General features: G+C 38.2%; 1 protein-coding gene across 1 annotated transcript in view; it reads left to right on the top strand.

Annotated features, from left to right (window-relative positions):
* OVCH1 (ovochymase 1) overlaps positions 1 to 27,917 on the top strand; it is a gene marked incomplete at its 3' end in the record, with an annotated part of 82,113 nt that overhangs the window by 45,409 nt on the left and 8,787 nt on the right. Inside the window, exons 17-23 of the mRNA XM_037735691.1 lie at positions 6,864 to 6,936; positions 7,375 to 7,570; positions 10,053 to 10,207; positions 16,552 to 16,708; positions 17,014 to 17,103; positions 20,910 to 21,134; positions 25,760 to 25,885. Of these exons, the coding sequence (XP_037591619.1) occupies positions 6,864 to 6,936; positions 7,375 to 7,570; positions 10,053 to 10,207; positions 16,552 to 16,708; positions 17,014 to 17,103; positions 20,910 to 21,134; positions 25,760 to 25,885 (1,022 nt within the window). The remainder of the gene's footprint in view (positions 1 to 6,863; positions 6,937 to 7,374; positions 7,571 to 10,052; positions 10,208 to 16,551; positions 16,709 to 17,013; positions 17,104 to 20,909; positions 21,135 to 25,759; positions 25,886 to 27,917) is intronic.

Genomic DNA, 27,917 nt, shown 5'->3' with positions numbered 1-27,917 from the left:
GTCTCATAAAATGATTTGGGAAGGATTCCCTCTTTTTGGATTATTTGGAATAGTTTCAGAAGGAATGGTACCAGCTCCTCTTTATATGTCTGGTAGAATTTGGCTGTGAACCCATCTGGACCTGGGCTTTTTTTGGGTGGTAAGCTCTTAATTGCTGCCTCTACTTCAGACCTTGTTATGGGCCTATTCAGGGTTTCAACTTCTTCCTGGTTTAGGCTTGGGCAGAGGCAAGTGTCCAGGAGTTTATCCATTTCTTCCAGGTTTACTGGTTTATGTGCATAGAGTTGTTTGTAATAATCTCTGATGATGGTTTGCATTTCTGTGGAATCTGTGGTGATATCCCCTTTATTATTTTTTATTGCATCTATTTGGTTATTCTCTCTTTTTTATTAATCTGTCTAGTGGTCTATTTTGTAGATCTTTTCAAAAAACCAGCTGCTGAATGTATCGATTTTTGGAAGGGTTTTTTTTTGTGTATCTATCGCTTTCAGTTCTGCTCTGATCTTAGTTATTTCTTTCTTCTGCTAGCTTTTGAGTTTTTTGATCTTGCTCCTCTAGCTCTTTCAATTTTGACAATAGGGTGTCAATTTTAGATCTCTCTTTGCTTCTCATGTGGGCACTTATTGCTATATATTTTCTGCTAGAGACTGTTTTAAATGTGTCCCAGAGATTCTGGTATGTTGTGTCTTCATTCTCGTTGGTTTTGCAGAACATCTTTATTTCTGCCTTCATTTCATTGTTTATCTACTCAACATTCAAGAGCCACTTGTTCAGTTTCCATGAAGCAGTGCGGTTCTGTGTTAGTTTCTGCATTCTGAGTTCTAACTTAATTGCACTGTGGTCTGAGAGACTGTTTGTTATGAATTCCATTCTTTTGTATTTGCTGAGGAGTGATTTCCTTCCAATTATGTGGTCAATTTTAGAGTAGGCGTGATGTGGTGCTGAGAAGAATGTATATTCTGTGGATTTTGGGTGGAGAGTTCTGTAAATGTCTATTAGGTTTGCTTGTTCCAGGTCTGAGTTCAAGTCCTGGATATCCTTGTTCATTTTTTGTCTAGTTGATCTGTCTAATATTGACAACAGGGTGTTAAAGTCTCCCACTATTATTGTGTGGGAGTCTAAGTCTCTTTGTAAGTCATTAAGAACTTGCCTTATGTATCTGGGTGCTCCTGTATTGGGTGCGTATATATTTAGGATCATTAGCTCTTCTTGTTGCATTGATCCTTTTACCATTATGTAATGTCCTTCTTTGTCTCTTTTGATTTATGTTGCTTTAAAGCTTATTTTATCAGAGATGAGAATTACAACTCTTGCTTTTTTTTGCTCTCCATTTGCTTGGTAAATCTTCCTCCATTCCTTTATTTTGAGCCTTTGTGTATCCTTGCATGTGAGATGGGTTTCCTGGATACAGCACACCAATGGCTTTTGGCTTTTTATTCAATTTGCCAGTCTGCGTCTTTTGTTTGGGGCATTTAGTCCATTTACATTTAGAGTTAATATTGTTATGTGTGAATTTGATATTGCCATTTTGATGCTATCTGGCTGTTTTGCCCATTAGTTGATGCAGATTCTTCATTTTGTTGATACTCTTTACCATTTGGTATGTTTTTGGAGTGACTCGTTCTGGTTGTTTCTTTATATGTGTAGAGCCTCTTTCAGGAGCTCTTGTAAAGCAGGCCTGGTGGTGATGAAATTTCTGAGTACTTGTTTTTTCACAAACGATTTTATATTTCCTTCACTTATGAAGCTTAGTTTGGCTGGATATGAAATTGTGGGTTGAAAGTTCTTTTCTTTAAGGTTGTTGAATATTGGCCCCCATTCTCTTCTGGCTTGTAGGGTTTCTGATGAGAGATCTGCTGTGAGTCTCATGGGCTTCCCTTTGTGGGTAACCCGACCTTTCTCTCTGGCTGCCCTTGGCATTTTCTCTTTCATTTGAACCCTGGTGAATCTGATGATTATATGCCTTGGGGTTGCTCTTCTTGAGGAATATCTTTGTGGTGTTCTCTGTGTTTCCTGGACTTGAATATTGGCCTGCCTTGCTAGTTTGGGGAAGTTTTCCTGGATAATATCCTGAAGAGTATTTTCCAGCTTGGATTCATTCTCTTTGTCACACTCAGGCACACCTATCAAACGTACATTAGGTCTTTTCAAATTGTCCCACATTTCTTGGAGACTTTGTTCATTCCTTTTTACCCTTTTTTCTCTATTCTTGCCTTCTCATTTTATTTCATTGAGTTGATCTTCTATCTTTGATATTCTTTCTTCTGCTTGGTCAATTCGGCTGTTGAAACTTGTGCATGGTTTGGGAAGTCTCGTGTTGTGTTTTTCAGCTCCATCAATTCCCTTATATTCCTTTCTATTTTGTCCATTCTCGTTAGCATTTTGTCAAATCTTTTTTCAAGTTCTTAGTTTCTTTGCATTGCATTAGAACATGTTCTTTTAGCTCACAGAAGTTTCTTATTACCCACCTTCTGAAGCCTGATTCTGTCATTTCATCACATTCATTCTCCATCCAACCTTGTTCCCTTGCTGGTGAGGAGTTGTGATCTCTTGGAGGAGGAGAGGTGTTCTGGTTTTGGGTGTTTTCATCCTTTTTGTGCTGGTTTCTTCCCATCTTTGTGGATTTATCCACCTGTTGTCTTTGTAGTTGCTGACTTTCAGATTGGGTCTCTGAGTGGATGTCCAGTTTGTTGATGATGAAGTGATTTCTGTTTCTTAGTTTTCCTTCTAACAGTCTGGCCCCTCTGCTGTAGGACTGCTGAGGTCCACTCCAGTCCCTGCTTGCCTGGGGATCACCTGCAGCAATTACAGAACAGTAAGGGTTGCTACCAGTTACTTCTTCTGCTTTGTCCCAGAAGGATACCCGCCAAATCAGTCTGATATCTCCTTTATGAGGTGACTCTTAGGATATACGGGGGTCAGGAAGCTGCTTGAGCAGACACTCTGTCCTTTATAGGAGCTCAAATGCTGAGCTGTGAGCTCTATTGTTCATTCAGAGCTGCTAGGCAGGTACATTTAGGTCTGCTGCAGCAGAACTCATAAACTCCCCCCTTTTTTTTCCCCAGGTGCTCTGTCCCAGGGAGTTAGGGCTTTATTTATGAGTTTCCATTGTGCTGCTGCCTTTTTTTTCAGGGCTTTCCTGCCCAGCATTGAGGCAGCCTAGTCACTGTCTGCCTGCAGAGGCTTTGCTGAGCTGCTGTGGGCTCTGCCCTGCTGCCATGTGAACTTCCCTGCAGTCCTGTTTATATGGGTGTAGTTAGAACTGCCTTGGCAATGGTGGCCCACCTCTGCAATCGCAGACTCTCTCTGTAATGGCAGGTTGCCTCAGCAATGGCGGGGTGCCTCAGCAATGGCGGACTACCTCCGTAGTGGTGGAGTGCCTTGGTAATGGTGGACGCCCCTCCCCCACAGAGCTTGACTGTCCTGGGTTCAACTGTGCTTGCTGTGAAACTCTCAATCCAGGGCATTTCCAATTGCTGGTTTTTTTTGGTTTTTTTTGTGGGGGTGGGACCAGCCAAGACTGATCGCCTGGCTCCCTGCCTCAGAGCCTTTTTTTTTTTTTTTAGTTGAATGGTCGACTCTCTCCCAGGTGTTCCAGTTGCCTGTTGAAAAGGTGCCGGGATCTGTGTGATTTCCTGTGCAGGGAGTTCCAANTTAGTTGAATGGTCGACTCTCTCCCAGGTGTTCCAGTTGCCTGTTGAAAAGGTGCCGGGATCTGTGTGATTTCCTGTGCAGGGAGTTCCAATCGCCAGCTAAAAGGGTACCTGGTCCAGTGTATTTTGTATGGAGAAACTGCCGCTCAGGAAAGCAGCTGCGCTGGCCAAAACAGCTGCGCCAGCAAAAACAGTCATGCTGGCAATCCATGGGGCTCCTCCACCTGGGAATCTCCTGGTCTGTGGGCAATAAAAATCTGTCTGGAAATGCGCCATCCACTCACCCTCTGCACATTCACTGGGACCTGCAATCCTGAGCTGTTCCTGGTCAGCCATCTTTGATCTAATCTCGAGTTTCTGATTCTTTAAGTCTGGCGCAGGGCCTGAGAAATTCCTGGTGGTGGTGTTCCACACTTAGGAAAATCTGATGTTCTTATCTTGTTAATTCCACATAGGTTTTTGTGCTCACTGGGACTTTTAACTTACTTTAGGAAACCAAGCTCATTCTGCAGTTATTACATATCTCTTTCTAAAACTTAAATCAGCTACTTAAACTTCAGTGACTCTTTCTCTAACAAAGTCAGGTGGCTCTTATTCCATAGCAGTAAGTGACACATGCCCCATTGTTGGGTTGGAGATAAGACCTTAAGGCTATAAAAGATGAAATTTTATATGGGAGAGGTGGGAAGAAAAGGTAAAGAAATCTATCATTTGATACCTTGAGCTATTTTCCCACTGTTGTAAAAATCTCAAGCTTTGTGGTGTCATAAAGTGTATGTGGCTTTGTCATGGTTCTCCATTAAACTGAAGGATATTTGATGACTGTACATGTAAAACATTACAAGAAACTGTGGTCTACATTATCAACCCTACCATCATTTTTGTAACTTCATTGCATTGTATACATTATCTTTTATATAAAGATGTGGAGTAGATTTAAGAAGTAAGTTTCTTCACTATGAAGTAATTATTTAGAGGGTGACTTTGAAAAAGTTTAATCCTTCCATTGGCATGCATAGCAGATAATAAGAATTATAATGGCTACCATTATGGAGTCATTACCATCTACCAGGTACTTGCCAAGCACTTCACTTGAGTTAGCTCCCTTAATAAAGGCATATTGAAACACATGAGTAAGTCAAACCCTCATGCAAGGAATTGAAATGAGCATGGTTATGACTTGGGAGAAGGTGCCTACATGTATTAAAAATCTTTACCTAAATTTTCTCTGGTCCCTGGGAGCAAGTTGCAGTCTTTTTTTTTTTCCCCTCTTGTGCTCAATCACCCTGTTTTTGAGGTCTGTTTTCTCTACACTATGGTTCTCAACTTATTTTGGGGGAAATATCTTGAGCAGAATACAATGGGAAAAGAGTGTCTACCACTTTCTGTTCAAAATTCATTTTTATCCCTTCCTGTCTGAACAAAAACTCCATGGAATCAACACCACCAAGCTCTGTGGGGAAAAAAGAAAAACCTGCTCCCTTCACTCTGCTGGAAGCTGGAGGATGGTAGGCCCCTGTGTAGTAATGCATAGAATTCTAGCTTTTTTCCTCCTTTCTCTGGATATTAGGCTCAGAGAGTATACTGTATCTCTATGTGAATATGGACAGTTAGCATTTACCAACATGTATCTGTCTACTTTCCCTTGTTTAAAAAAAGAAAAAAAAAAAAACCTTTAAAAAAATGGGGCTATAGAAGGTCAGCAAAGGGTGAGTTTGAGATGCTTGGGTGGGTTAAGTGCGCATTTTGACAACATGGCTTTTCTCTTGGTGTGTTTAATTGTGATGTTTGACAGACATCCTTGCAGTTTAATATGACACTTTTAAAATAAATTCTCTCCTAATGATGACTTGAGCCCAGCCACTCAATCAGCAGAACCTGAGGGATCTTATTTGGAATTGACATTCTCTATTCAAATTTTGTTCCTGTTCATTTTTAAATTTTTTTTTGTTTCACTGGAAAGGAAAGATGATGCTCAGTTTTAAATATTGAAAGTGTACAAGTTGCTTGTTACAATAAAACTAAATGTGTACACACACACAAAAAACTTTACCTTTGAAAAAGGTATACTGAAATATAATTTCAGTAACTTTACTTTTCCTGAAGAAACAGTCTTAAAAAAAAAATGGAATAATTAGTCTCCAAGTAGAAGTGATGGTATATTGGTGGCAGTAGAGGGTTTCTTCCCTCAGACACTTTTTCAGCTAGAGATCTTGATATGGTAAATTAATGGATAATTTATTCAAACTTTTTAACATCATTTTGAAGTATATCAAGTATACAGAACTTTTTACAAAATGAACACCCATGTAACCAACACCCAGTTCGAGAAACAAAATACTTGTACCCAACAGCCACTCTCGTGCCTCTTCCAGTCACCACTCCCCTAAAAGTAATCAGCATTCTGATTTCTAATGCAATAGTTGAGTTTTGCCAATTTTTAAACTGATAAATCCTTTTTAACTTTGGTTTCATAATTCTGATTTAATAAAAGATGAAAATCTGAGACATGACCCAGTGAGATCATAATCTGGCAATTTTGAGCAGTGAAATATAGACCAGAAGCTACTTTGTCACAGACATAATTCTTTTTAATGTGTTCATAACATCACTGTGAAATTAAAATAAGCTTTATTTTCATTTAAAGCATATTTCATTAAAATATTTTTGTTTTCATTTTTCCTCCTCAACCTAAAAAAGCCTTTGCTGATATTTGGTAAGGTCTCCAATGACACTTTATGGCCAAAAGAAAGGGGCAGGATACATGATTGAGAGCTCCTCGTTACATAGATCAGAAAGCACGATGTGGCTTCCCTGGTAGGGAGATTGCAGAGGCAATCGAACAGGGGACTGTTGCCTTGCTGAACTGAATGGTCCATGTTAGTAGGACCAGGTGTTGGTAGGGTGGTTTCCCCATGCTATTCTCATGATAGTGAGTTCTCAAAAGATCTGATGGTTAAAAAGTATGTGGCTTCCTTTGCTCTCTCTCTCTGTCTCCTGCTTTGCTGTGATAAGACATGTTTGCTTCCTCTTTGCCTTCAGCCATGATTGTAAGTTTCCTGAGGCCTCCCCAGCCATGTGGAACTGTGAGTCAATTAAACCTCTTTTCTTCATAAATTACCCAGTCTCAGGTAGTCCTTTATAGCAGTGTGAGAACCAACTAATACAAACGGTTTTCATGTCAAACTTTTTCTGTTCTTCTGTCTCCAGGAGGAATAATCCATTCTCCTGGACTATTATTGCTGGGGACCATGACAGAACCCTGAAGGAATCAACTGAGCAGGTAAAAAGAATGTTTTTATAGGTCATTCTGCCTGTACTCTAAGTGTTCTCACATGCCAAGCAATACCTTTAGCTAAAATATGTAATTAGTTAATCTCCCAGGACGCTTTTACACTTATTGTTTTTATCCACATTTAAAGATGCAACTGGAGATTACACTTTCACTTGAGAATTACACAAAGTAGGTCAGAATTGCAAATTTACGCCCATGGACACAGGTTTCCAAAGCTTTGTTTCTCCAGTGCCACTATTATCCAGAAGGTGGTTCAAAGCCTCCTGCAAATTATAAATCAGGATTGCTCTTTTATAATACAAAGTCTTCTTTGTTGCTGATGTATGTAAGTGCAGAGATTTAGAATTATTTTGTACCATCAACAAGGAAGTAGCTGGGTTCTTGGACTTTCTCATCTTGGAATTTGCTTGCTTGCCACTGATGCAGGTGAGAAGGGCCAAACACATAATAGTGCATGAAGACTTCAACGTACTAAGTTATGACTCTGACATTGCCCTAGTACAGCTAAGCTCTCCTCTAGAGTACAACTCGGCAGTGAGGCCAATATGTCTCCCAGACAGCACAGAGCCTCCGTTTTCCTCCAAGATCTGTGCTGTCACCGGTTGGGGAAGCATCAGCAGAGGTAAGCATTTTTTGTCGCCCAAACATTAATGCCAGTTATTTTTGAAACTAAGTCATGTAAATAATATTAAGCAGCATCCGCTTCATCCCCTCTTCTTTCTAGAAGATAGAGACAATGTTTTATTTAGCTATAATAGATAAGCAAATAAATTGAGAATGAGTTGTTTAAAACTTTTCCTTCAGGGTAACTTGGATTATAAGTAGGCCAGATTAGTGGTCGACAAACCTTTACTGTAATGGGCCAGATAATAATCCTTTTAGGCTTTGCAGGTTATCTGGTCTCTGTCACAACTATTCAACTCTACTGTTACAGCATAAAGCAGCCATTGGCAATATGTAACAGAATGGGTTCCAATAGAACTTTATAAATAAAATTTCATTGTCGTGAAATATCATTCTTTGGATTTTTAAAATGTATAAACCATTCTTATTTCATGGATTGTGCCTGTGTTTGGGGGTGGCACAGAATTTATCCACTGGCTGTCGTGTGCTCACCCCTGGCTATGGTATAGAATTCTTAAAGGCTTAGTAAAACACTGAAAGATATGAATGGTTGACATTTGTCTTTTGCTTCTTATACCATATAAGATTATTTTCTTTATATATTTTCTTTCTATATGTCATGTATTTGGAATCTGTGAGCTTGAATGGGGAGGGAATTTATATTTGACTGCTTACAGTGTTGATATTCATAGCTTACTGTGCTATGTGAAGCCAAATAACACTTTCATAAAAACCTTCACACCCAACAGATGAGGAGCTTTTATCATCCCCATTTTACAAATGAGAAGGTTGCAACCCAAAGATTTAAGTAACTTGCTAAGATCCCGTAACTAACAAATATCAAAGCGAGGATTTAAGATCAGCACATAATCACATAATTTATAATTATGTGATTATAAATCACATGATTTAAAATCAGCTTATAATCATTCCTTAATAGCTTTTCATTATATTTACAATCAAATCTGAACTCCTTAGCCTAGCTTGGAAATCTCTGTGTGATTGGGCCTCTCCACTTACCTCTACCACATAATTTCCCTCTTCTGTTCTTCTGGTTAACCTTCAAATACCGTAGCTTTTCTTCTTTCTCCTTAACACCAAGCTTGTTTTGCTTTCTGAAGTTCCCCATTTTGTGTCCTCCTACTTGGAACATGCTTATTACAATCTTGTCACAGCTGCCTGCTTTTGATCCAAAATATCACTTCCTTTCTTGGCCCATGCTGCTGCAGGAGGATGGGCCTCCCATTGCATTCTGCACTACGTGGTTTTATCCTATCATTGCATGTTAATGTACTTGGCATGATTTCATGCAGTCATCTTCTACATTCGCCCACTAGACTGAGAGCCTCTTGGAGGCTGTCATTGGCCACTCTCTTCCCAGGGCTAGAAGCATACATGCCATTCAGTAAACATTGTTTGGCCTGCTGGTTTCAAAGCCCTTGAATAAATGTGCCTGCTCTCTAACATCTTTGACTTTTATTAATTCCATGACTACCAGGCAACTGAGAGGTGGTTAGTCTTATAAAAGATGGATTTATTCTTTCCAACTAGGAGAGGAAATGAATGTTAATTTTTTGGGATATGGTCAGCCACACTAAGGGAGATGGTCCCTGAGAAGAGGAGTTTTAGTATATTAAGAAGAATGTGAGATTTAGATTTGAACTTAGGCTTGAGCCTAGTTCTGTACCGTAAGAGCTGTGAGATCAAATTTTCAGAGGTCTGGCTTTTTCATATGTGAGATCACTGTGATTAACCTGACCTCACATATGAAAAATGTTGTTATATTACTATATTAGGTTAGAATAAAATTATTCATAAATATTAAGGTACTATATAAATTTAAAGTACTTGTTATTAATACTGCCCTAAAAGGTATAGGGCTATAAAATATTAAACTTAAAAAAATTGGCCATAAATCTAAAATGATAGAATGGTCATGAAAACTACATGTTAACACAGGCCTGCCTAAGGATCAATTATGAAAAGGAATTATTTCATGTTATCATAAACTGGAGGTGCAATTAGGCTTCAATGATGGTAGAAGAAAAACAGGATTATGATTTTTGTTTATATTAGGAAATCATAAGCAAGCAAGTATTTATTTATGTAAATATATAACCATATATTTATAATTGTATGTCATATATAGCACAAATTCATATCTTGCCGAATTTCTCTTCCTGAATTCTTATGCAGAAATATTTGATATATTAACATTTAAATTGAAAATAAGCTAGAAAAAAAGTGTTTCTGGTTTTATTCTCCTGCCAATGGCCTCTCTCTACAAAAATACCAAATCTGGAAATGAAGACATGTTACATAAAACACTTGTGTTTTTTAAATTAAGTATGCTACATCAGCTCAGGCCAAACTGAATGACTGCAGTTATGCTGGGACAGAGCTAAGTCTGAACTTAAATACATTTCTAACATCCCTTGCTGCTTACTTCACTGAGCTCTCTCTGAATGTTGCTTCATTAGATGGTGGCCTAGCAAGTCGCCTACAGCAGATTCGAGTGCATGTGTTAGAAAGCAAGCTCTGTGAATACACTTACTATTCTGCGCATCCAGGAGGGATCACAGAGAATATGATCTGTGCTGGCTTTGCCACATCTGGAGAGAAAGATTTCTGTCAGGTGAGAGGATTTTGGTTTTATACAGGAAGGCAGAAAATTGCCGTCTGCTGGAGAGTGTCTGTAGACTTGAGAAACCACTGCCGAAGCCACCAACTTGTCCTGTACTTCAAATATCACATCCCTGCGTGAAGACCAGTGGGGCAACAGAAAGCATAAGTGAATTAACCCAAATTTGCTGAGATGTCAGAGAGTGGCCAGAAGCAGCTGTAAAGTGAGAAAGGAGAAAGGACAGTGGCTTCATAGAGGAGCTGGCAAGAAGGTAGGAAATGGCAGAGCCTGTAAGCAAGACTGAGCGAGGTAAGATGTGTTCAGGTATAATTAAGGCTTTGAGAAAAGGAAAAAGAGATAAAAGTTCTAAACTTATGTGTCCTACTTATGACTTAAAAGTTTTATCAGGTTAAAATATCAGTAATCTCTGTACTCTCTTAATTTTCCACCACAAATTAAAATAATCACAAAGATGTCCATTGGATAAGCTTGATAATGGCAAGTTCCTAATCAACTAAGAACAAGAATAGGAATGAACAGATTGTAGAATGCCAGCTTTAATGTTCACAAAGTCAATGGAGGAATGTGTCTGTAGATATACAAACAAGCTAAGAGTTTCTAACACTCTGTGTGCCTACCTCTCATCCCTGGTTTGAATTTGGGGCTACCCACCTAAGGGAAAGTTTGGGTCCATAGGGCAGCCAAAACCCCCCAGACTTATCACTCCCATTGTTCTGGGGTAGAGAGGAAAGAAAGAACAAATCTTTAGTTTCTGCAGCTTTTCAGTAGTTTTCCCCATCAATCAGTCAAGAAACATGAAGCAATAAGTTTCACCTCCATGAGGGAGAAACAACTGTGCATTAATCTAGGTGGATGTCCTTCCATGTGCAAATATGAGAGAGTGGATGATGTCCCCTTTAACACGGAATATAAGTTTATTGTCATTAACCCCTTACTTTTATGGTGTCAAGCATTGCTTACATTCTGTTTTAATTTTGAATATCTTCATCTGCATTCCACAGAAGCAGTCCCTGAGACAAGGATTCAGGTACAATGGTGTGTTTTAGGAATCATAGATAATCACTGGTAGGAAAGAGAGGAGAGGGTACAGGGAAAGGAAGGCAGCCCATCTATGATGCATTATTAAGCCGTCTGCAATAGAGAGAGCCTAAAGCCTAATCCTACAGGAAACTCAGGGCAGTGATGCCAAGTACACGTGTTCAATTTATCTATCTGAGGGGCGAGGGAGCTGGAATATTTAGGTACTTCCTTCCCTGGAGCCATAGTTTGAGGGCTGCTGTGGGAGGGGCAGTTAATCCCTTAGGATTTCCCATACTTTGGGGTTGCCTCATGGGTGAAGTTGAGAACAGGGAAGATCGTAGGCACAGAGCCAGCACATGGGCTGGAAGATCTGAGGAATATAGGAAGCCCACTCCTGCTGTCTGCTAGAGTACGTAAATGTTATCTGATAAAAATCACAAAAGTAGTCTGAACTAATGTGTTAATTCTTCCCTTTAGGCCATTGCAGGATTTGAGGGATGGCTTTTCTTTCTTCAACAAGAAAATCACAACTAAGTCTGTTGTCTTTTACATATTTGACAGCAACTAACATTACAGTGTGAACTGTTTGTGTGGAAAGAAAAAGAATTTGAGACGGTCTTAGAAAGGTTGATGTCAGGGGCGACCTCAATATCATGATCTCAGTTGTCACTTATTTTCTCAGTTATATACAACTGTCACTTTGGCTGCAGCATGACCAAATTTACTGCCCATATATGGGAAGAAAACTAGAAGCTGAGATTCTAATTAATATGACTAGCTTTCTATTACAAAGTACAGTGAGTTACTAAAAGGGTGACTTTAGAAACTTGCTTTGGTAAAATAGTCTCTAATATTTCTGTCAGGTAATTGATGTTTATTCTCTTGTGTATCCTTATAGATAATAGACCTGCTAATGTGCCTTCTCATTCAGGAAGATAGGCATAATAATACTGGAATGCAGAGACGTGCTGTTTTCAGATATGCAATGTAGTATCCTGCTGTTCTTTGCTAACTGGATTTCAGATTTTTTATTCTAGTTTCTTTTTTAATTTTTAATTGTGTGGGTATATAGTAGGTGTATATATTTTTAGGGGACATGAGATTTTCATACAGCTGTACAAGGAATAATAATCACATAGAGTAAATGGTGTATCTATCATTTGTATTACAGACAATCTAATCATACTATTTTATTTTTAAATGTGCAATTAAATTATTATAGGCTATAGTTACCCTGTTTTGCTATCAAATACTAGATTTTTTAATTCTATTTTTTTTTTGTACCCATTAATCATCCCCACTTCCCTATACTCACCCACTACACTTCCCAGCCTCTGGAAACCGTTTTTCTCTACTCTATCTCCATGAGCTATATTGTTTTGGTTTTTGGCTCCCACAAGTAAATGACAACATGCGAAGTTTGTCTTTCTGTGCTGGGCTTATTTCACTTCACATAATGACCTCCAGCTCCATCCATGTTGTTGGAAATGATAGGATCTCATTCTTGTGTATGGCTGAGTAGTACTCCATTGTGTATATGCACCACATTTTCTTTATGTTTATCTGTTGAGGGATACTTAGGCTGCTTCCAAATCTTGGCCATTGTGAATAGTGTTGCAATAAACATGGGGGTGCAGATAACTTTTCAGTATCTTGATTTCCTTTCTCTTGGGCATATACCTAGGAGTAGGATTTTTATATCAATTGTATTTATATTAGTTTTTGAGGAAAGTCCACATTATTCTCTATAGTGGTTGTACTAATTGACATTCTCATCAATAGTATACATGGGTTCTCTTTTTTTCCATATCCTTGTAAGCATTTGTTATTGCCTGTCTTTTGGATAAAAGCCATTTTAACTGAGGTGAGAAAATATCTCAACATAGTTTTGATTTGCATTTCTCCCATCAATGATGTTGGGCATCTTTTCATATACCGGTTTGCAATTTGTACGTCTTCTTTTGAGAAATGTCTATTCAGAGTTTTCGTCCATTATTAAAATCAGATTATTAGATTTTTCTATAGAGTTATTTGAGCTCCTTATGTATTCTGGTTATTAATCTCTTGTCAGATGAGTACTTTGTAGAAAGGTTGTCTTTTGGCTTTGTTTCCTTTGCAGTGCAGAAGCTTTTTAACATATGATCCCATTTGTCCATTTTTTCTTTGGTTACCTGTGCCTGTGAGGTATTACTAAAGAAATCTTTGTCCAGTTCAATGTCCTGGAAAGTTTCCTCAATGTTTTCTTTTATTAGTTTCATAGTTTGAGGTATTGAGATTTGAGCCTTTAATCCATTTTGATTTGATTTTTGCAAATGGTGAGAAATAGGGGTCTACTTTCATTCTTCTGTATAAGGATATCTGGTTTTCCCAGCACCATTTATCGAAGCAACTGTCCTTTCCCCAGTGTATTTTTTGGTACCTTTGACAAAAAATGAGTTCACTGTAGATGTATGGATTTATTTCTGGGTTTTCTACTCTATTCCACTGTTCTACAAGTCTGTTTTTATGCCAGTACTGTACTGTTTTGATTACTATAGCTTTGTAGTATAATTTGAAGTCAGGTAATGTGATTCTTCCAATTCTGTTCTTTTTGTTCAGGACGGCTTGGCTATTCTGAGTCTTTTGTAGTCCCATATAAATTTTATGATTATTTTTTCTATTTCTTTGAAGAATGTCATTACTATTTTTTCTAACTTCTTTTCATCTGCAAAGTCATAGATCTCTGTCTTCACAGAATAATATATGTCCTCAGCCACATTGGTTGCTTTCTAACCTCCCAACTGGCCATGTCTTGACTGTCTTAGAGACTTAGCCAAGATATATCTTTTTCATAAAATGTTCATCCAGGTTTTTGGAAAGCTGGCTCCTTGTCATCCTTTATGTATAGCTCAACTGTTATTGAAACTGCATACACATACATGCACATGTAAGACAAATATATACCTACCTTTATTCTCTACATTCACTCGAGTATTTCCTTTATAGCTACTGTTACCATCTTATTTGCTTATACTCTGTCTTACTTGGTATGTCTGGCTCACAGCATTGAATAATTTTTTAATAAAGAATGTTCATTTGTTTGCTGAATATTTACCATGGGCTACACCATATGATAAGCAAAAAAAGATAAACTAGACAGGTTTCCTGTATTATGGAATGTTTGTAATTGCCTGAAAAATTATGTATTGGCTATATGTTGGTACTGAAAAAAATCAATGATTAAAAAAAAACAAAACACTTGCCTAGATATATCAGACAATTGTCCAACTGGAAGGGGGTCTTAAGTATAATCATTATGTGAAAAAATTAGGCCCAGAAGAAATGATAATTGTTCTACATTACAGAATTTAACAGAAGAAACCTTAAGTTGGGAAAAAGGAAATACAGTAATGTGTTTTTTTCCCAACTTAAGGTTTCTTCTGTTAAATTCTTTATATAAAAAGATGTTTCAAATGTGTTCCATCAACATAATTTATCTTATAAGAAGACAAAGGACTTAGTTTGGTCCTAAATACATTTGTGTCCATTCACTTCCTACAAAAGACCTGATTAAAAATTGGAAAGCCTACTCTAATAAAAAATGAAAATCCTATGTATTAAGGCTTGCTTTGATGCATATAGTTTATAAAATTTCACTGTAAATTAAGCAAACCTTTACTTAGCATGTATTATGGGCTGCATATTGTGGTAGGTTTCCTGGGATACAAAGTTGAATAAGATGCAGTGCTTACCGTCAAATGGGCACATGTTGTAAATAGTGTAATAGACATAAACAAGGGCACGTATTGTGCTGCCATTGATTTTCACATTGAACCTGAAGAGACATGTAGATGTTAGTGCTAATTAATAGATGATTATGTGTGATGTACATAGTTTGGTTCCCTTAATAACAGTACCACTGTTTTCTTCAAAATGTCTTTCTGCTTATAATTTGTCCATTTAAACAATGCAAATATTGAGAGGAATATTAAAGAGAGACACTTCCATCTACATGAACTTCTTGGTGCTTCTGGGTAGTATTTTACCTTTTGAAATGTGTTTAATCATGACCAAAGCAGCCGTATCTAAGACCATAAAAATAATTAACTGTAAGTTAAATTTCTATGTGTCTTTCCTTGAATTCAGTAATTGTATAAGCTAACTACTAGCCTTGTTTAAGGTAGCTCCATTAATAAACATTTATCAGTTTGGTGGAAAGGAAAGAACACTGAATTTTAGCAGGCGACATGAGCTCAGATTTTACTGCTACTACTACCTGTGTGTGTGAAATAGGACAGATCATTTATTTCTCTAATTAAAATTTTTCACATCTAATATCCTAGGAAGTTAAATTAGCTTGGCCTTTAAATTTTTTGATATTGTGTAACTTTGGAATCTGCAAGTAAGCAAAAATAAAATTGTAATACTAGAATTAAAATACTTTTTTTGAAAGATAGTTTTGCTCTGTCACTCAGGCTGTAGTGAAGTGGTGTCATCTCAACTCACCACAACTTCCACCTCCCAGGTTCAAGTGATTCTCCTGCCTCCACCTCCTGAGTAGCTGGACAGGTGCACCACCATGCCCGACTAATTTTTGTATTTTTAGTAGAGATGGGGTTTCACCATGTTGGTCAGGCTGATCTCAAACTACTGACCTCATGATCCACCCACCTCAGCCTCCCAAAGTTCTGGGATTACAAGGGTGAGCCACCTCACCAAGCCATGAATATCTTTTAGTAGATATAAATCAACGCCTAAGTTTTTTTCACCTCACCATCAACACCCTAGTTTCTCTGTATGTCGTAACTCTACACTTTGATCTGAATAGATTGTGTCAAGAGTGACCAGTGATAGGGAAAACATTACCTATAGAGTTTATCACCCAATGATCCTAACCCAACTTTCAAAAAGAAAAAAAAAAAAAAAGTCCATTTATTGTGTTGAATTCATTTGAGCACTGTGCAGTTTTCTAATTAAATTTTTATTTTAAAAAGATGTAGCTTGAAATCTTAAATATTACAGTTTTACTAATTGATATCATTTAAAGACTATGTCCTTCTGACGGGGCTGGGAAGACTTAGTAATTGTTTTCTCATTTTGTGAATTAGGCTTTTTCTTCACCCTGGAATCCAATTACCATCTGATTGTTCATAAATTTTGTTTCCTTTTGCAAAACAGTGAATACATATTATGTAAAGATGCAAATTGACAAAGACCAAATCTTTAAGAAATTAAACACATTACAAATATATTATTAATCATTCTTCTTCTAAAAATTAAAAGCAGGAGCTTTAGATTAAAGCAGTTTTCTGGAACATGTTTTCTTTGTGTTTCAGGGAGACTCTGGTGGACCACTAGTATGTAGACATGAAAATGGTCCCTTTGTCCTCTATGGCATTGTCAGCTGGGGAGCTGGCTGTGTCCAGCCATGGAAACCGGGTATATTTGCCAGGGTGATGGTCTTCTTGGACTGGATCCAATCCAAAATCAATGGTAAGTTGTTTTCAGATGTTACTAAAACAATACCTCTTTCTTTAGAGTGGGTTTGGGAACAGTAAGTGTGGTATAAATTAACATGAAAGAGAAAACCATAGAGTAGAATTTCATTTAGTTACTAAACACACTAAAATGCAAGATTCTGCAAAATAAGTTCTCTCATTTGTAGAGTTAGAGTAAAACCGACTTTTCCCAAAGCTGCCTTAATCCTGGATTTCTTTTGGTAGTGGCTGTTTTGATGCCAACTATATTTTGTCCTCAGGCTTTCATCTTTATTTTTAACATGTTCTCCCAAAATACAGGTCCTGCTTCACTTCAGACAAATAAGTGCAAAACCTTAAAACAACAATTGCCACTGCCCACACCTTCGCCAGACAGTGTATCTTGGCCAGGTAATAAATGTTTACATTATCCCATTAATACTTTCAGCAAGAATTTGGCAAAAAGCATCATCTATGTAGCTTTGCTAAATTTTTTGTGGAACCGTATAATCTCTGTGTTTTCCTTCTGGTTGGTAGTTTTTGCTGAAAGTGGGGGTAATTATTATGATTGCTGGAGATCATTTCCAACCCAAAGCTAGACCTGTTGCAGATTTTTTAAAAGTCTTGTGGTTGTGAACAAGTGCTTGAAAATTGGAGAATTATACAATTATTTTAAACTCTGAGCTGTTTACTTCTACTTGAACCAAAGTCCTTCTATATGCAAGTATCTTGCTAGGTAAAGAATCTGGGCATAAGATGACCAAGACTGGCATCAGCATTAGAATTTTTCTTAATTCTTCCACAGTTCCCACTGTTTGTTGGATAATAGGATTTGATTTTTAGTCTAAACAGCAATTGGAGGATTAGAAATCTGTAATAGACTTGTAGAAAGATAGAAGTTCTATTTTATTTATTCATTCCTTTATTTAGAGACAGAGTCCTGCTCTGTTGCCCAGGCTGGAGTGCAGTGGTGCAATCTCAGCTCACAGCAACTTCTGTCTCCTGGGTTCAAGCAATTCTCCTGCCTCAGCCTCCAGAGTAGCTGGGATTACAGGTGCCCACCACGATGCTGGCTAATTTTCTGTATTTTTAGTAGAGACAGGGTTTTACTGTGTTAGCCAGGATGGCCTCCATCTCCTGACCTCATGATCTGCCTGCCTTGGCCTCCCAAAGTGCTGAGATTACAGGCATGAGCCACCACACCTGGCTGGAAGTTCTATTTTATTAGCACTCTTGGTTTCCAAATAGTCAGTCTTTCCTTTGTTACCCACGTTTTCCCCTTCCCCGATATACTCAACCATAGTAAACAACTAGGAAGAGTTGAAAGAAAATGTAAGATAAAAAGTAGAATTGCAAGAGTGATGACTTTGAGTAGAGGAAAGAAGATGGGATCTAGTGCCCAAAAGGAGGGGATGGTCTTAGATAGGAGCAAAGTACATTTCATCTGTGGTTAATGGATGGAAGGCAGGATCTTGAAGTACCCATGCAGGTTTTCTCTTCTGATTGATTGCCTTTTTTTTTTTTTTTTTTTTTAGCAGATGAAAGGAGGGGTTGTGCAAGAAAGTTTGATTTTTAGGAGAAAAAAGGATGAAATGTTTTTCTAGAAAATGCCATAGTGAATAGAAAGATATAGTAGGATTGCTGGGGAGCATAAAGGCCCCCTGAGATGAATGATCATAAATTGAGAGAAGAAAACAGAACGCCTCCAGTTAGCTTAGTTGTATATTTTCCTCTGGAGACACAGAGGTACAGAGTAGGTGGAGCATGGATTTAATCAAAGTGGAGTGCTCCCCAGTATGTGAGGGTAACAAGGGAATTCAAAGTGTATGTGAAGAAGTGGTTGAAATGATGGATCATTGGAATTTAGGATAGGTAAGAAGTGAAATAATGATGAGAGATTTGTTTGGGACAAAGGTAAGGTGGTAGAATAGGTAAATTATGGTCCCAAAAGGTGAAAGGGGTATTAAGGGAGGCTGAAAAGATGGAAGATTGTGGTTGGAGAAAATGGTTCCTGAAACTGAGATTACAGAAGGCTTCGAGTTATTGCTATTGATCAAGTGTTTAAGGGCGGACCATAAGGATAAGTGTCTGAGGTCAGGTGCAAGACAAGATCATTGGAGGAAAGTTGAGGAGCTGGAAACTTCAGTGCTGGAATCATCATGTGTATAGTGATTGAAATCAGAAAGAACTATGACAAAAGTGTTGGAGAAAATGACTGCTAAAACCTTCCAGGAATGATGAGTGGATGAAGGACCATTTGTCTGGCAACACGAGTCAAAGAGTAAAAGATATGTAGAGTAGGTTAACAGTAAATCTGGACTTGGGATTGAGACAGAGAGTGGACTTGGGTCCAAGATCCTAAAAACTATTGATTTCAATGGACTGAGTTAAATGAATGAATTCAGTGAGTGCCTAAATAGGTTAATCCATGTAATGCACTTAGAACAAGGAGGGTCTGATCCAAGATAAGGGTTCATAAATGGTGATGACAGTGCCATCTAATGTATTTTTTGAATGATCTCAATCAGGCTGTTAGAAAATGAACATTGTGGCCGGGTGCAGTGGTTCATGCCTGTAATCCCAGCACTTTGGGAGACCAAGGCTGGCAGGTCCCAAGGTCAGGAGTCTGAGACCAGTCTGGCCAATACAGTGAAACCCTGTCTCTACTAAAAATACACAAAAATAGCTGAGTGTAGTGGTGTGTGCCTGTAAGCCCAGCTACATGGGAGGCTGAGGCAGGAGAATCACATGAACCCAGGAGGCAGAGGCTGCAGTGAGCCGAGATCGCATCATTGCACTCCACCCTGGATGACAGTGCGAGTCCATCTCAAAGAAATTGTTTCTCCTTTATATACATTCAGAAATAGTTACGCATGCCAAATAACTTTGAAAGTTTTATATATGAAAGGGTCTTCTTTTGTTTTCATTCTATGATTATTTTAGGTGACAGATTGTTAGGACCATGCCACATTTAACACCCACCCACTCCTGCCGCTTACTTTTTACACTGGAGAATTAATGAATCTTGGCAATGCTTTCTTCAGATTGTTACTCCCATTTATAAAAAGTCTTGACTTGTTGGTAATTCATGGCTCTATGTGATTTCCAGTCAGATTTGTCACAGAGGATTCCTATAGAGAGGGAGAAAAACTAAAAAGATTAGAAAGACAGGTTGGGGCCAGGTGGAAAGATCTTGCAAGCTGGACTATGTTAGTTGCTTTCAGCAGGAAAACAACTTGATTTTTTTGTTTTATACACCATTCCCAGATGGTAGGGCATAGTGAGAGAAGATTATAGACTGAAAGATCATTTAGTTTAGTTTACTATTACATCAAAACAGTAAATATCTGATTACATTCTTGTAGCCATATAAAAAAGAGGACTAACAAAGAAATGGCAGAGAACCCAACAATGGAATAGAATGCTAAAGTTTTGTAGCACTTCATTTCCCTTATTCCACTTTTCACTTCTCCTGTTAATAAAAGCATGTTTACGTACCTCCTCCTCAGTTACTGTATTAATTCCTCTAGGACAGACCATGCATAGTAATGTATGTATTCACTAATACATACATTAAAATATGAACATAGAATATTTCTTTTTAATTTCTCAGAAAGTTTTTGTCAAAGCAATAGACATAAGGAAGAAGAGAGAGTTACAGAGGAAGCCCAGATGAGGACGTAAGAGAAGATGGTTGCTGAGTCAGTGGGTCAGGAAAAAACTGGCATCCAAACTGCAGCAGGTGTCATGAAGGTCCAAAAGGGGCCTTAGACTTAGCAAGCTGAAGAAGTGAGACATCTCAATATATCCAGCAAATGATCTTTTTCATGACCTCAGTCACAAGTTCAAATGAATGTAATCATTTGCCCCAGCAAGCTCAGCTAATTTAGTGAAGCTTTTAGGACAGGTCTTCAGATGCATCGCAAAGAAGGAAAGAAATGAAAACCTGCTGGGAACTGTGTATCTTCTAAGAAACTTAAAAAATTCATTAAAAATTAATTTAAAATAATTGGGATATAAATTCTACCCCTATAATATATTACTTCAAGAAAATAAGGCACATTAAATGGAATTTTTTTAACAGAATAATTTGTAACTGACAGAAACAAAGTCTCAACTTTCTTCTTGCAAGCCTAGGTTTTTCAGTCTTATGACAGAAGTTTTTTACTTTGCCTTGTTTATGTTGGTGCCTGGTGTCTATGTGTTCTGAATTGCAGGTTGTTGCTCTGAAGCAGACCTAGAAAAGCTCAGAGGATTTTTTCCCATTCCACAATATCCACTGAATTACAGCGGAAGACTGGAATGTTCTTGGGTGCTCCGAGTTTCACCAAGCAATATAGCAAAATTTACCATTGAGTATCTGTCACTCCTGGGGTCTCCTGTGTGTCGAAACTCAGTTCTAATTATTTCTGAAGACCAACCCAGGAAGAGAAAGATGGCAGGTAATCCTTCCTGACATATAAACTTGGTGCTAGGAGTCTTGTCCATGTAGGCAGCTTATGATCAGGAGTGAGTCTGACTTGGTAATAATGCCACCAAGATGTTGATCCATGTAATAGGAATGCTTTTTCCTTGCAAGCAACCTTAACATTTTCTTCTTTTAAAAAATTATACTTTAAGTTCTGGGATACATGTGCGAAATGTGCAAGTATTTCTCCTAATGTTATCCCTCCCAAAGTCCTCATGTTCTCATTGTTCAACTCCCACTTATGAGTGAGAACATGAGGTGTTTTGTTTTCTGTTCCTGTGTTAGTTTGCTGAGAATGATGATTTCCAGCTTCATTCATGTCCCTGCAAAGGACATAAACTCATCCTTTTTTATGGCTTCAGAGTATTCCATGGTGTATATGTGCCACACTTTCTTTTTCCAGTCTATCATCAATGGACATTTGGGTTGGTTCCAAGTCCAAGTCTTTGCTACTGTAAATAGTGCTGCAATAAACATGTGTGCATTGTCTTTATAGTAGAATGATTTATAATCCTTTGGGTATATACTTAGTAATGGGATTGCTGGGCCAAATGGTATTTCTAGTTCTAGATCCTTGAGGAATTACCACATTGTCTTCCACAATGTTGAACTAATTTACACTCCCACCAACAGTGTCCTGCTTCTCCACATCCTCTCTAGTATCTGTTGTTTCCTAACTTTTTAATGATCGCCATTCTAACTGGCATGAGATGGCATCTTGTTGTGGTTTTAATTTGCATTTCTCTAATGACCAATCATGATGAGCTTTTTTTCATGTTTGTTGTTCACATAAATGTCTTCTGTTCATATCCTTCAACCACTTTTTGATGGGGTTGTTTTTTCTTGTAAATTTATATTAAGTTCCTTTTAGATTCTGGATATTAGTCCTTTGTCTGATGGTTAGATTGCAAAAATTTTCTCTCATTCTGTAGGTTGCCTATTCACTCTGATGATAGTTTCTTTTGCTGTGCAGAAGCTTTTTAATTTAATTAGATCCCATCAGTCTATTTTGGCTTTTGTTGCCACTGCTTTTGGTATTTTAGTTATGAAATCTTTGCCCATGCCTATGTCCTGAATGGTATTGCCTAGGTTTTCTTCTAGGGTTTCTATGCCTCCAGCTTTGTTCTTCTAGCTTAGGATTGTCTTGGCTATCCAGGCTCTTTTTTCACGAGCATTCCTATACACCAATAACAGACAAACAGCCAGCCAAATCATGAATGAACTCCCATTCACAATTGTACAATCTAATTTAGACCACAGTGACATGATTAATTAGCCTATCTGCTTGGCACATATTCCCCCTAGAATCGGATCACCTCCTTCATCCCCCTTGATTAAAACTGCTCCAGGTCTTCTTGCACCTGGAATAAAATTCACACTCCCTGGAAGAGTCCTTCTCCATCAGCTCATGGCTCCCAATACGTCTCATTCTTACCTTAGGGCCATTGTCTGTCTATTTCCAGCACTTCAAAGAGCTCTTTCTCATCCTCGTGCTTCATGTTCTTCAATTATTGATAGAATGTTACCTTCTTAATGAAACCAACCATGACTGATGTAAGTTGCATCACACCCCTGCTTCCATACCTCTCATTTCCCTTTACTTAGAGCAGTTATCTTCTTCTAACACTGGGGTCTCCAACCCAGTACCAACTTATGGCCTATTAGGAACTCAGACGCCCGTGAGCAACGGACAAGCATTATCACCTGAACTTTGCCTCCTGTTAGTGGCAGCATTAGGTTCTCATAGGAATGTGAACTGCACATGCAAGGGATGTAGGATATGTGCTCCTTATGAGAATCTAATGCCTGATGATCTGAGATGGAACAGTTTCATCCCAAAACCATCCCTCCCACTGTTTGTGGAAAAATAGTCTCACACAAACCCGGTTCCTGGTGCCAAAAAGTTTGGGATCCTGGGTTAAAAGGTTAGAATCTAACACATTGTGAGTTTCATGAGAGCCGTAACTTTTGCCTGTTTATATCAAGAAGCCCTGGTGCCTAGCGCATGCCTGACATATTGAAGACACTTCATAAATAAGTGAACAAGAGAATAGTCACCTCCTCAAAGAGGGCTCTTCAGTCCAAAGTAGCATCTTCCATTCCTTCCCACAGTCATTGTCTGTTACATTGGCTTTCATTTCATCAGTAGTTTTGATCTCTCTGTGAAACCATCTTCATTTACCTAAAATGAAAGCTTCGTGAGAGCAGAGACCTTGCCAGCTGTTCCTTTCTCTATATTTCAAAATGAGGTCAACACCTAAGAACTTGGAATATTTTCTTTTTCATACATTTATGCTGAGTTTTTTTGTGTAAAGTTTCGTTAAATTACTCTTCAGAAAGGCTATCTTAATTTTCACTACCATTAGCAGTGCCTAGGATCGTCTTTCACCATGCCCAAAACCTAATATGTCAATTTAATAGGGAATTTTCCTTTAAAAATAATCATTAATGGAGATAATTTCTTTTTTGCTTTTGTTTTTATTTGTCTTAAGATATTGTCTCCCTAGGTTGCCCAGGCTGGCCTTGAATTCCTAGGCTCAAAAGATTCTCCTAGCTCAGTTTCCCAAATACCTGGCATGTGTTACTGTGTACAGCTTGTTTTTTAAAAAAATTGCCATTATCTTTTATTTTTAAAATTTGAGTATTCTTTTTATTGCTTTATAATACAAAGATGTTTTTCCTTTATCACATTTATTCTTAATGTGTATTCTTAATGTTGTCATTATGTTTATCCTTAATGCTTTTCTTTATCATTAACTTGTTCTTTTTTAAATTTTTTGAGACAGAGCCTCACTTTGTCACTGGGTGCCAGGATGGAGTACAGTGGCACAATCTCGTCTCACTGCAACCTCGGCCTCCCGAGTAGCTGGGACTACAGGTGCATGCCACCAAGCCCAGCTAACTTTTGTATTTTTTTGGTAGAGACGGGGTTTCACCATGTTGGCCAGGATGGCCTCGATCTCTTGACCTTGTGATCCGCCCACCTCGGCCTCCCAAAGTGCTGGGATTACAGGCTTGAGCCACTGTGCCCGGCCCATTAATTTGTTTTTAATGCTTATTCTTGGTATTGTCATTTGCCTTTGTGTTATTATATTAATATACAATTTTTAATTTGTTTAAATCTATCCATACATGTCTTTGATCTTTGAATTTTATCTCGTTGCTTTCATGCTTAAAAATTCATTCTCCATTCTGAGGTCAGAACCTTTAATTTAAAAAAGACTTTTAAAATCATGCTGAAATATATTTTTTCATATGGTAAAGTGACTCTATACCTGCCTCCTTTAAAAAAATAAGTCTTTTTTTTCTCCATTGATAGCACTACTTCTATAATACCCTATATTCATATACAGAGAGACCCATTTCCTGGGGAAACTTGACTTTATCATTATTACCTATTGAAAACCATGCTTGACTTCATTGTAGATTAACTGAGGAAGCCCTATAATTTTCCAACCTAAGAATTCTTTAATTTTAGAAACAGCTTGAACCTTGTGGAATTGCTCTGTTCCTTCAGATTATGGCTAGCAGAACATCAAGACTGTAATGGAAATATTATCCTTTACTTAAGTTGTATAGCATTCTTTCCTGTAAAAGGCTGTTTCTCCCTGTTAAATGTAGCAATTCATTTAAGTTACATTCACTTTTATTTGCTACAAATAAATATTAGGTCATTCTTCACATAGCATTTCACCACCATATACTTTAAAATGCCAATGAATGCTTTTTCTTTTCTCTTTCTTGGCTCTAATCACTCCCTCCTTTCATCCCTACAAATATTTGTGAAATACCTACTATGGGCCAGGGACTGAGTCATCTTGGTTCTGATGATGCAGTAATGAAAAAAACTTTTCTGCCCTTATCAAGCTTATATTCTAGCAGGGAAAAGATACATAATAAGTTAAATCTATGCTATCTTAGATGGAAGAACTAAGGAGAAAAGAAGTACCTCAGATATAGGTGCCACATAGTTGTATGTAGTACAATCAGCAGATACCTTTCTGAGCAGGTGACATTTAAATAAATATTACAAAATGACACTGAATTATTCTTAATGTAGAAGAGTTTGATCCTAAGAAATTCACAGGTTCTTTCCACACATGCTTAATCATCCCTCTGAATCATTTTAGAATTATGATTATAATTTTCCCCTCTATCTTTTTGACTTAGGTTCTCAAAGCAATCAATAGAAGACTGATTATAGGGAAATAATAAATTTCCAGGGAGACATTTTTTCCATCATAGATCTTCATGGTGAGATATTTTTAATAAGTAGGTTACTTTTCTAGGAGAAAAAGGGCACAACGGTCATTTTAAAGATAAAATAATTTACTACCTACTGTACTTCAGGAAGTGCTGTAACATAGTAGATTATGATGGATATCAGATACATGGACCCAAGGTGAAGATCCTAGCTTCCCACCCCACTAATTTGTCACTTTGGGTGAGTCACTTGTGTTCTGGAGTCCTGTTTCCTCATTTTACAGAATAGAATCAATTCCTAACTTGTGGGTTAAATTAAGTGTGCTGCCTAAAATATAGAAACTGCTCTAAATTTTGCATTCTTATTTTTTACTAGAGTTTACCTTTTTAACCTAGGTGGATTATGTGGGAGACGACTTTACCCAATGACTTTCACGAGTCCTGGACCGCTGGTGAGGGTGACATTCCATTCCCTTGCACAAGGTACATTTGGCTTAAGCTGTATTGTCTTCAAAGTCCTAGGTATTTGGTTATTTTATAAACTTGTAAAGGTTAAAATAAATACTACTGTATTTAGGACTATTTTAAATGCATACAGCATTTTGAAAGAAATTATGTTTCTGTGGGGAAATAAGTATATGTTTGAAAGCAAAATCTAAGTCACCTAATATTTGATCAGGTTCAAAAGGGAAACTGCTCAATGGATAACTTGATTGAATTGTATATGATTTCTGAAAATGGCCAAGATAACATTGGTTGCAAGATAACTTTTGGCTGTGGTTGTGATTTTATACCACAAGGAATGTTTTCTGCAGCAGTAATTCTCATGGCTCAGAAGATTAGGATAAGTTTTGAAAACCACACAAATATTAGATTCTAGCACTATAAGTGTAAATGATATAATTCAGAATTGTCAGATTGAACTCTGGAACATGTAATTAGTTTTTTTTTTTTATTCTTGATGTAGAAAACTGAAAGCTAGTTTTCCCCCTTGACACCTAAAAGCATTGCTAATAATGTATTTCCCTAGACCTGTGTATACTGTACACTTGGGAAAAGTTAAATGCGTAATAAAATATTTGTATCATATGAAAATTTTCTCTTGGAAGAATATATTAAGAATGTTGCCTTCAGATGGAATTAGGCAGTTAACAGGTATTCTCTATAGTTGTTCCCTATAATCTTTCATAGAACCAAGGCTATGTCAGAGGTCATTCTGGGAGATGTGCTTGTTTCCTACATCTTTTGAATATTTAAGATGGAGGGATTTTTCAGTGAAACGAACCACCTCCCAATAATTACTTGCTTTCCTAGGACAATTAGGGAATACAGCTGCGTATTTGATCTGAAAAGGCTATAGGAAGCCTGTTTAAAAATTGGTTTTCAGGGGGACAATACAAGATGGCCGAAAGGAACAGCTCTGGAGTGCAGTTACCAGCAAGAATAATGAAGAAGGTGACTGCCTACCACATTTCCAAACAAATTTTCACTGCCCATAGACCAGGAGATTCCGAGCCAAAAAGCGCCACATGTTTTCAGCATGGCAGTTTCAGCTGCTGCCAGCTTGGTGCACAGAAAGTCACACAAATCTGGGCAGCCATTTCAGCTGGCACCTCGAATACCTGTTGAACTGAAAGGGAGGGGGCAGAGACAGGGAACCAGGCAATCTGGCTCCGCAGGTACCACCCCCACAAAACAAGCAATCTGAAATGCTCTGGATTAAGAATTTTCCAGCAAGCTCAGCTGGACCCATGAGGGTCCAGCTCAGTGTGGGGGAAAGGCGACCACCACTACCAAGACAGTTCACACAGCAGCTGGGCAGACCCTGTGGCAGCTCAGCAACACCTCTGCTGGCAGACTAACTAGACTACTCCATGTGGGGCAGGGCATCTATGAAAAAAGGCAGCAGCATGATAGGAACTTATAAATAAAGCTGACCTTCCTAGGACAGAGCACTGGGAAAAGAGGCGGTTATGAGTTCCACTGCAGCAGACTTAAAAGCACCTGCCCAGCATCTCTGCATAGAACAATGGAGATCCCAGCACAGTACTTGAGCTCCTATAAGGGACAGACTGTCCCCTCAAGCAGCTCCCTGACCCCCATATACCCAAAGGGACACCTCATAAAGGAGAGCTCAGGCTGACATCTGGCAGGTACCCTTCTGGGACAAAGATAACAGAAGAAGAAACTAGCAGCAACCCATACTGTTCTGCAGCCCCAACAGGTGATCCCCAGGTAAGCAGGGTCTGGAGTGGACCTCCAGCCATCCTTCAGCAGAGGGGCCTGTTAGAAGGAAAACTAAGAAACAGAAAAAAATAACTTCATCATCAACTAAAAGGAAGTCCACTCAGAGACTGCATCTGAAAGTCAACAACTACCAAGACCACAGGTAGATAAAGCCACTAAGATGGGAAGAAACTAGGGCAAAAAGGATGAAAACACCACAAACCAGAAGGCCTGCCCTCCTCCAAGGGATCACAACTCCTCACCAGCTAGGAATCAAAGATGGATGGAGAATGAATCTGATGAATTGAGAGAAACAGGCTTCAGAAGG

Source organism: Cebus imitator, unplaced genomic scaffold (assembly GCF_001604975.1).
Source record: "Cebus imitator isolate Cc_AM_T3 unplaced genomic scaffold, Cebus_imitator-1.0 Scaffold914, whole genome shotgun sequence".
NCBI classification, from domain to species: Eukaryota; Metazoa; Chordata; class Mammalia; order Primates; family Cebidae; genus Cebus; species Cebus imitator.
The sequence above is the reverse complement of the archived record's forward strand: the minus strand, read 5'-3'. Positions and strand labels throughout refer to the sequence as shown.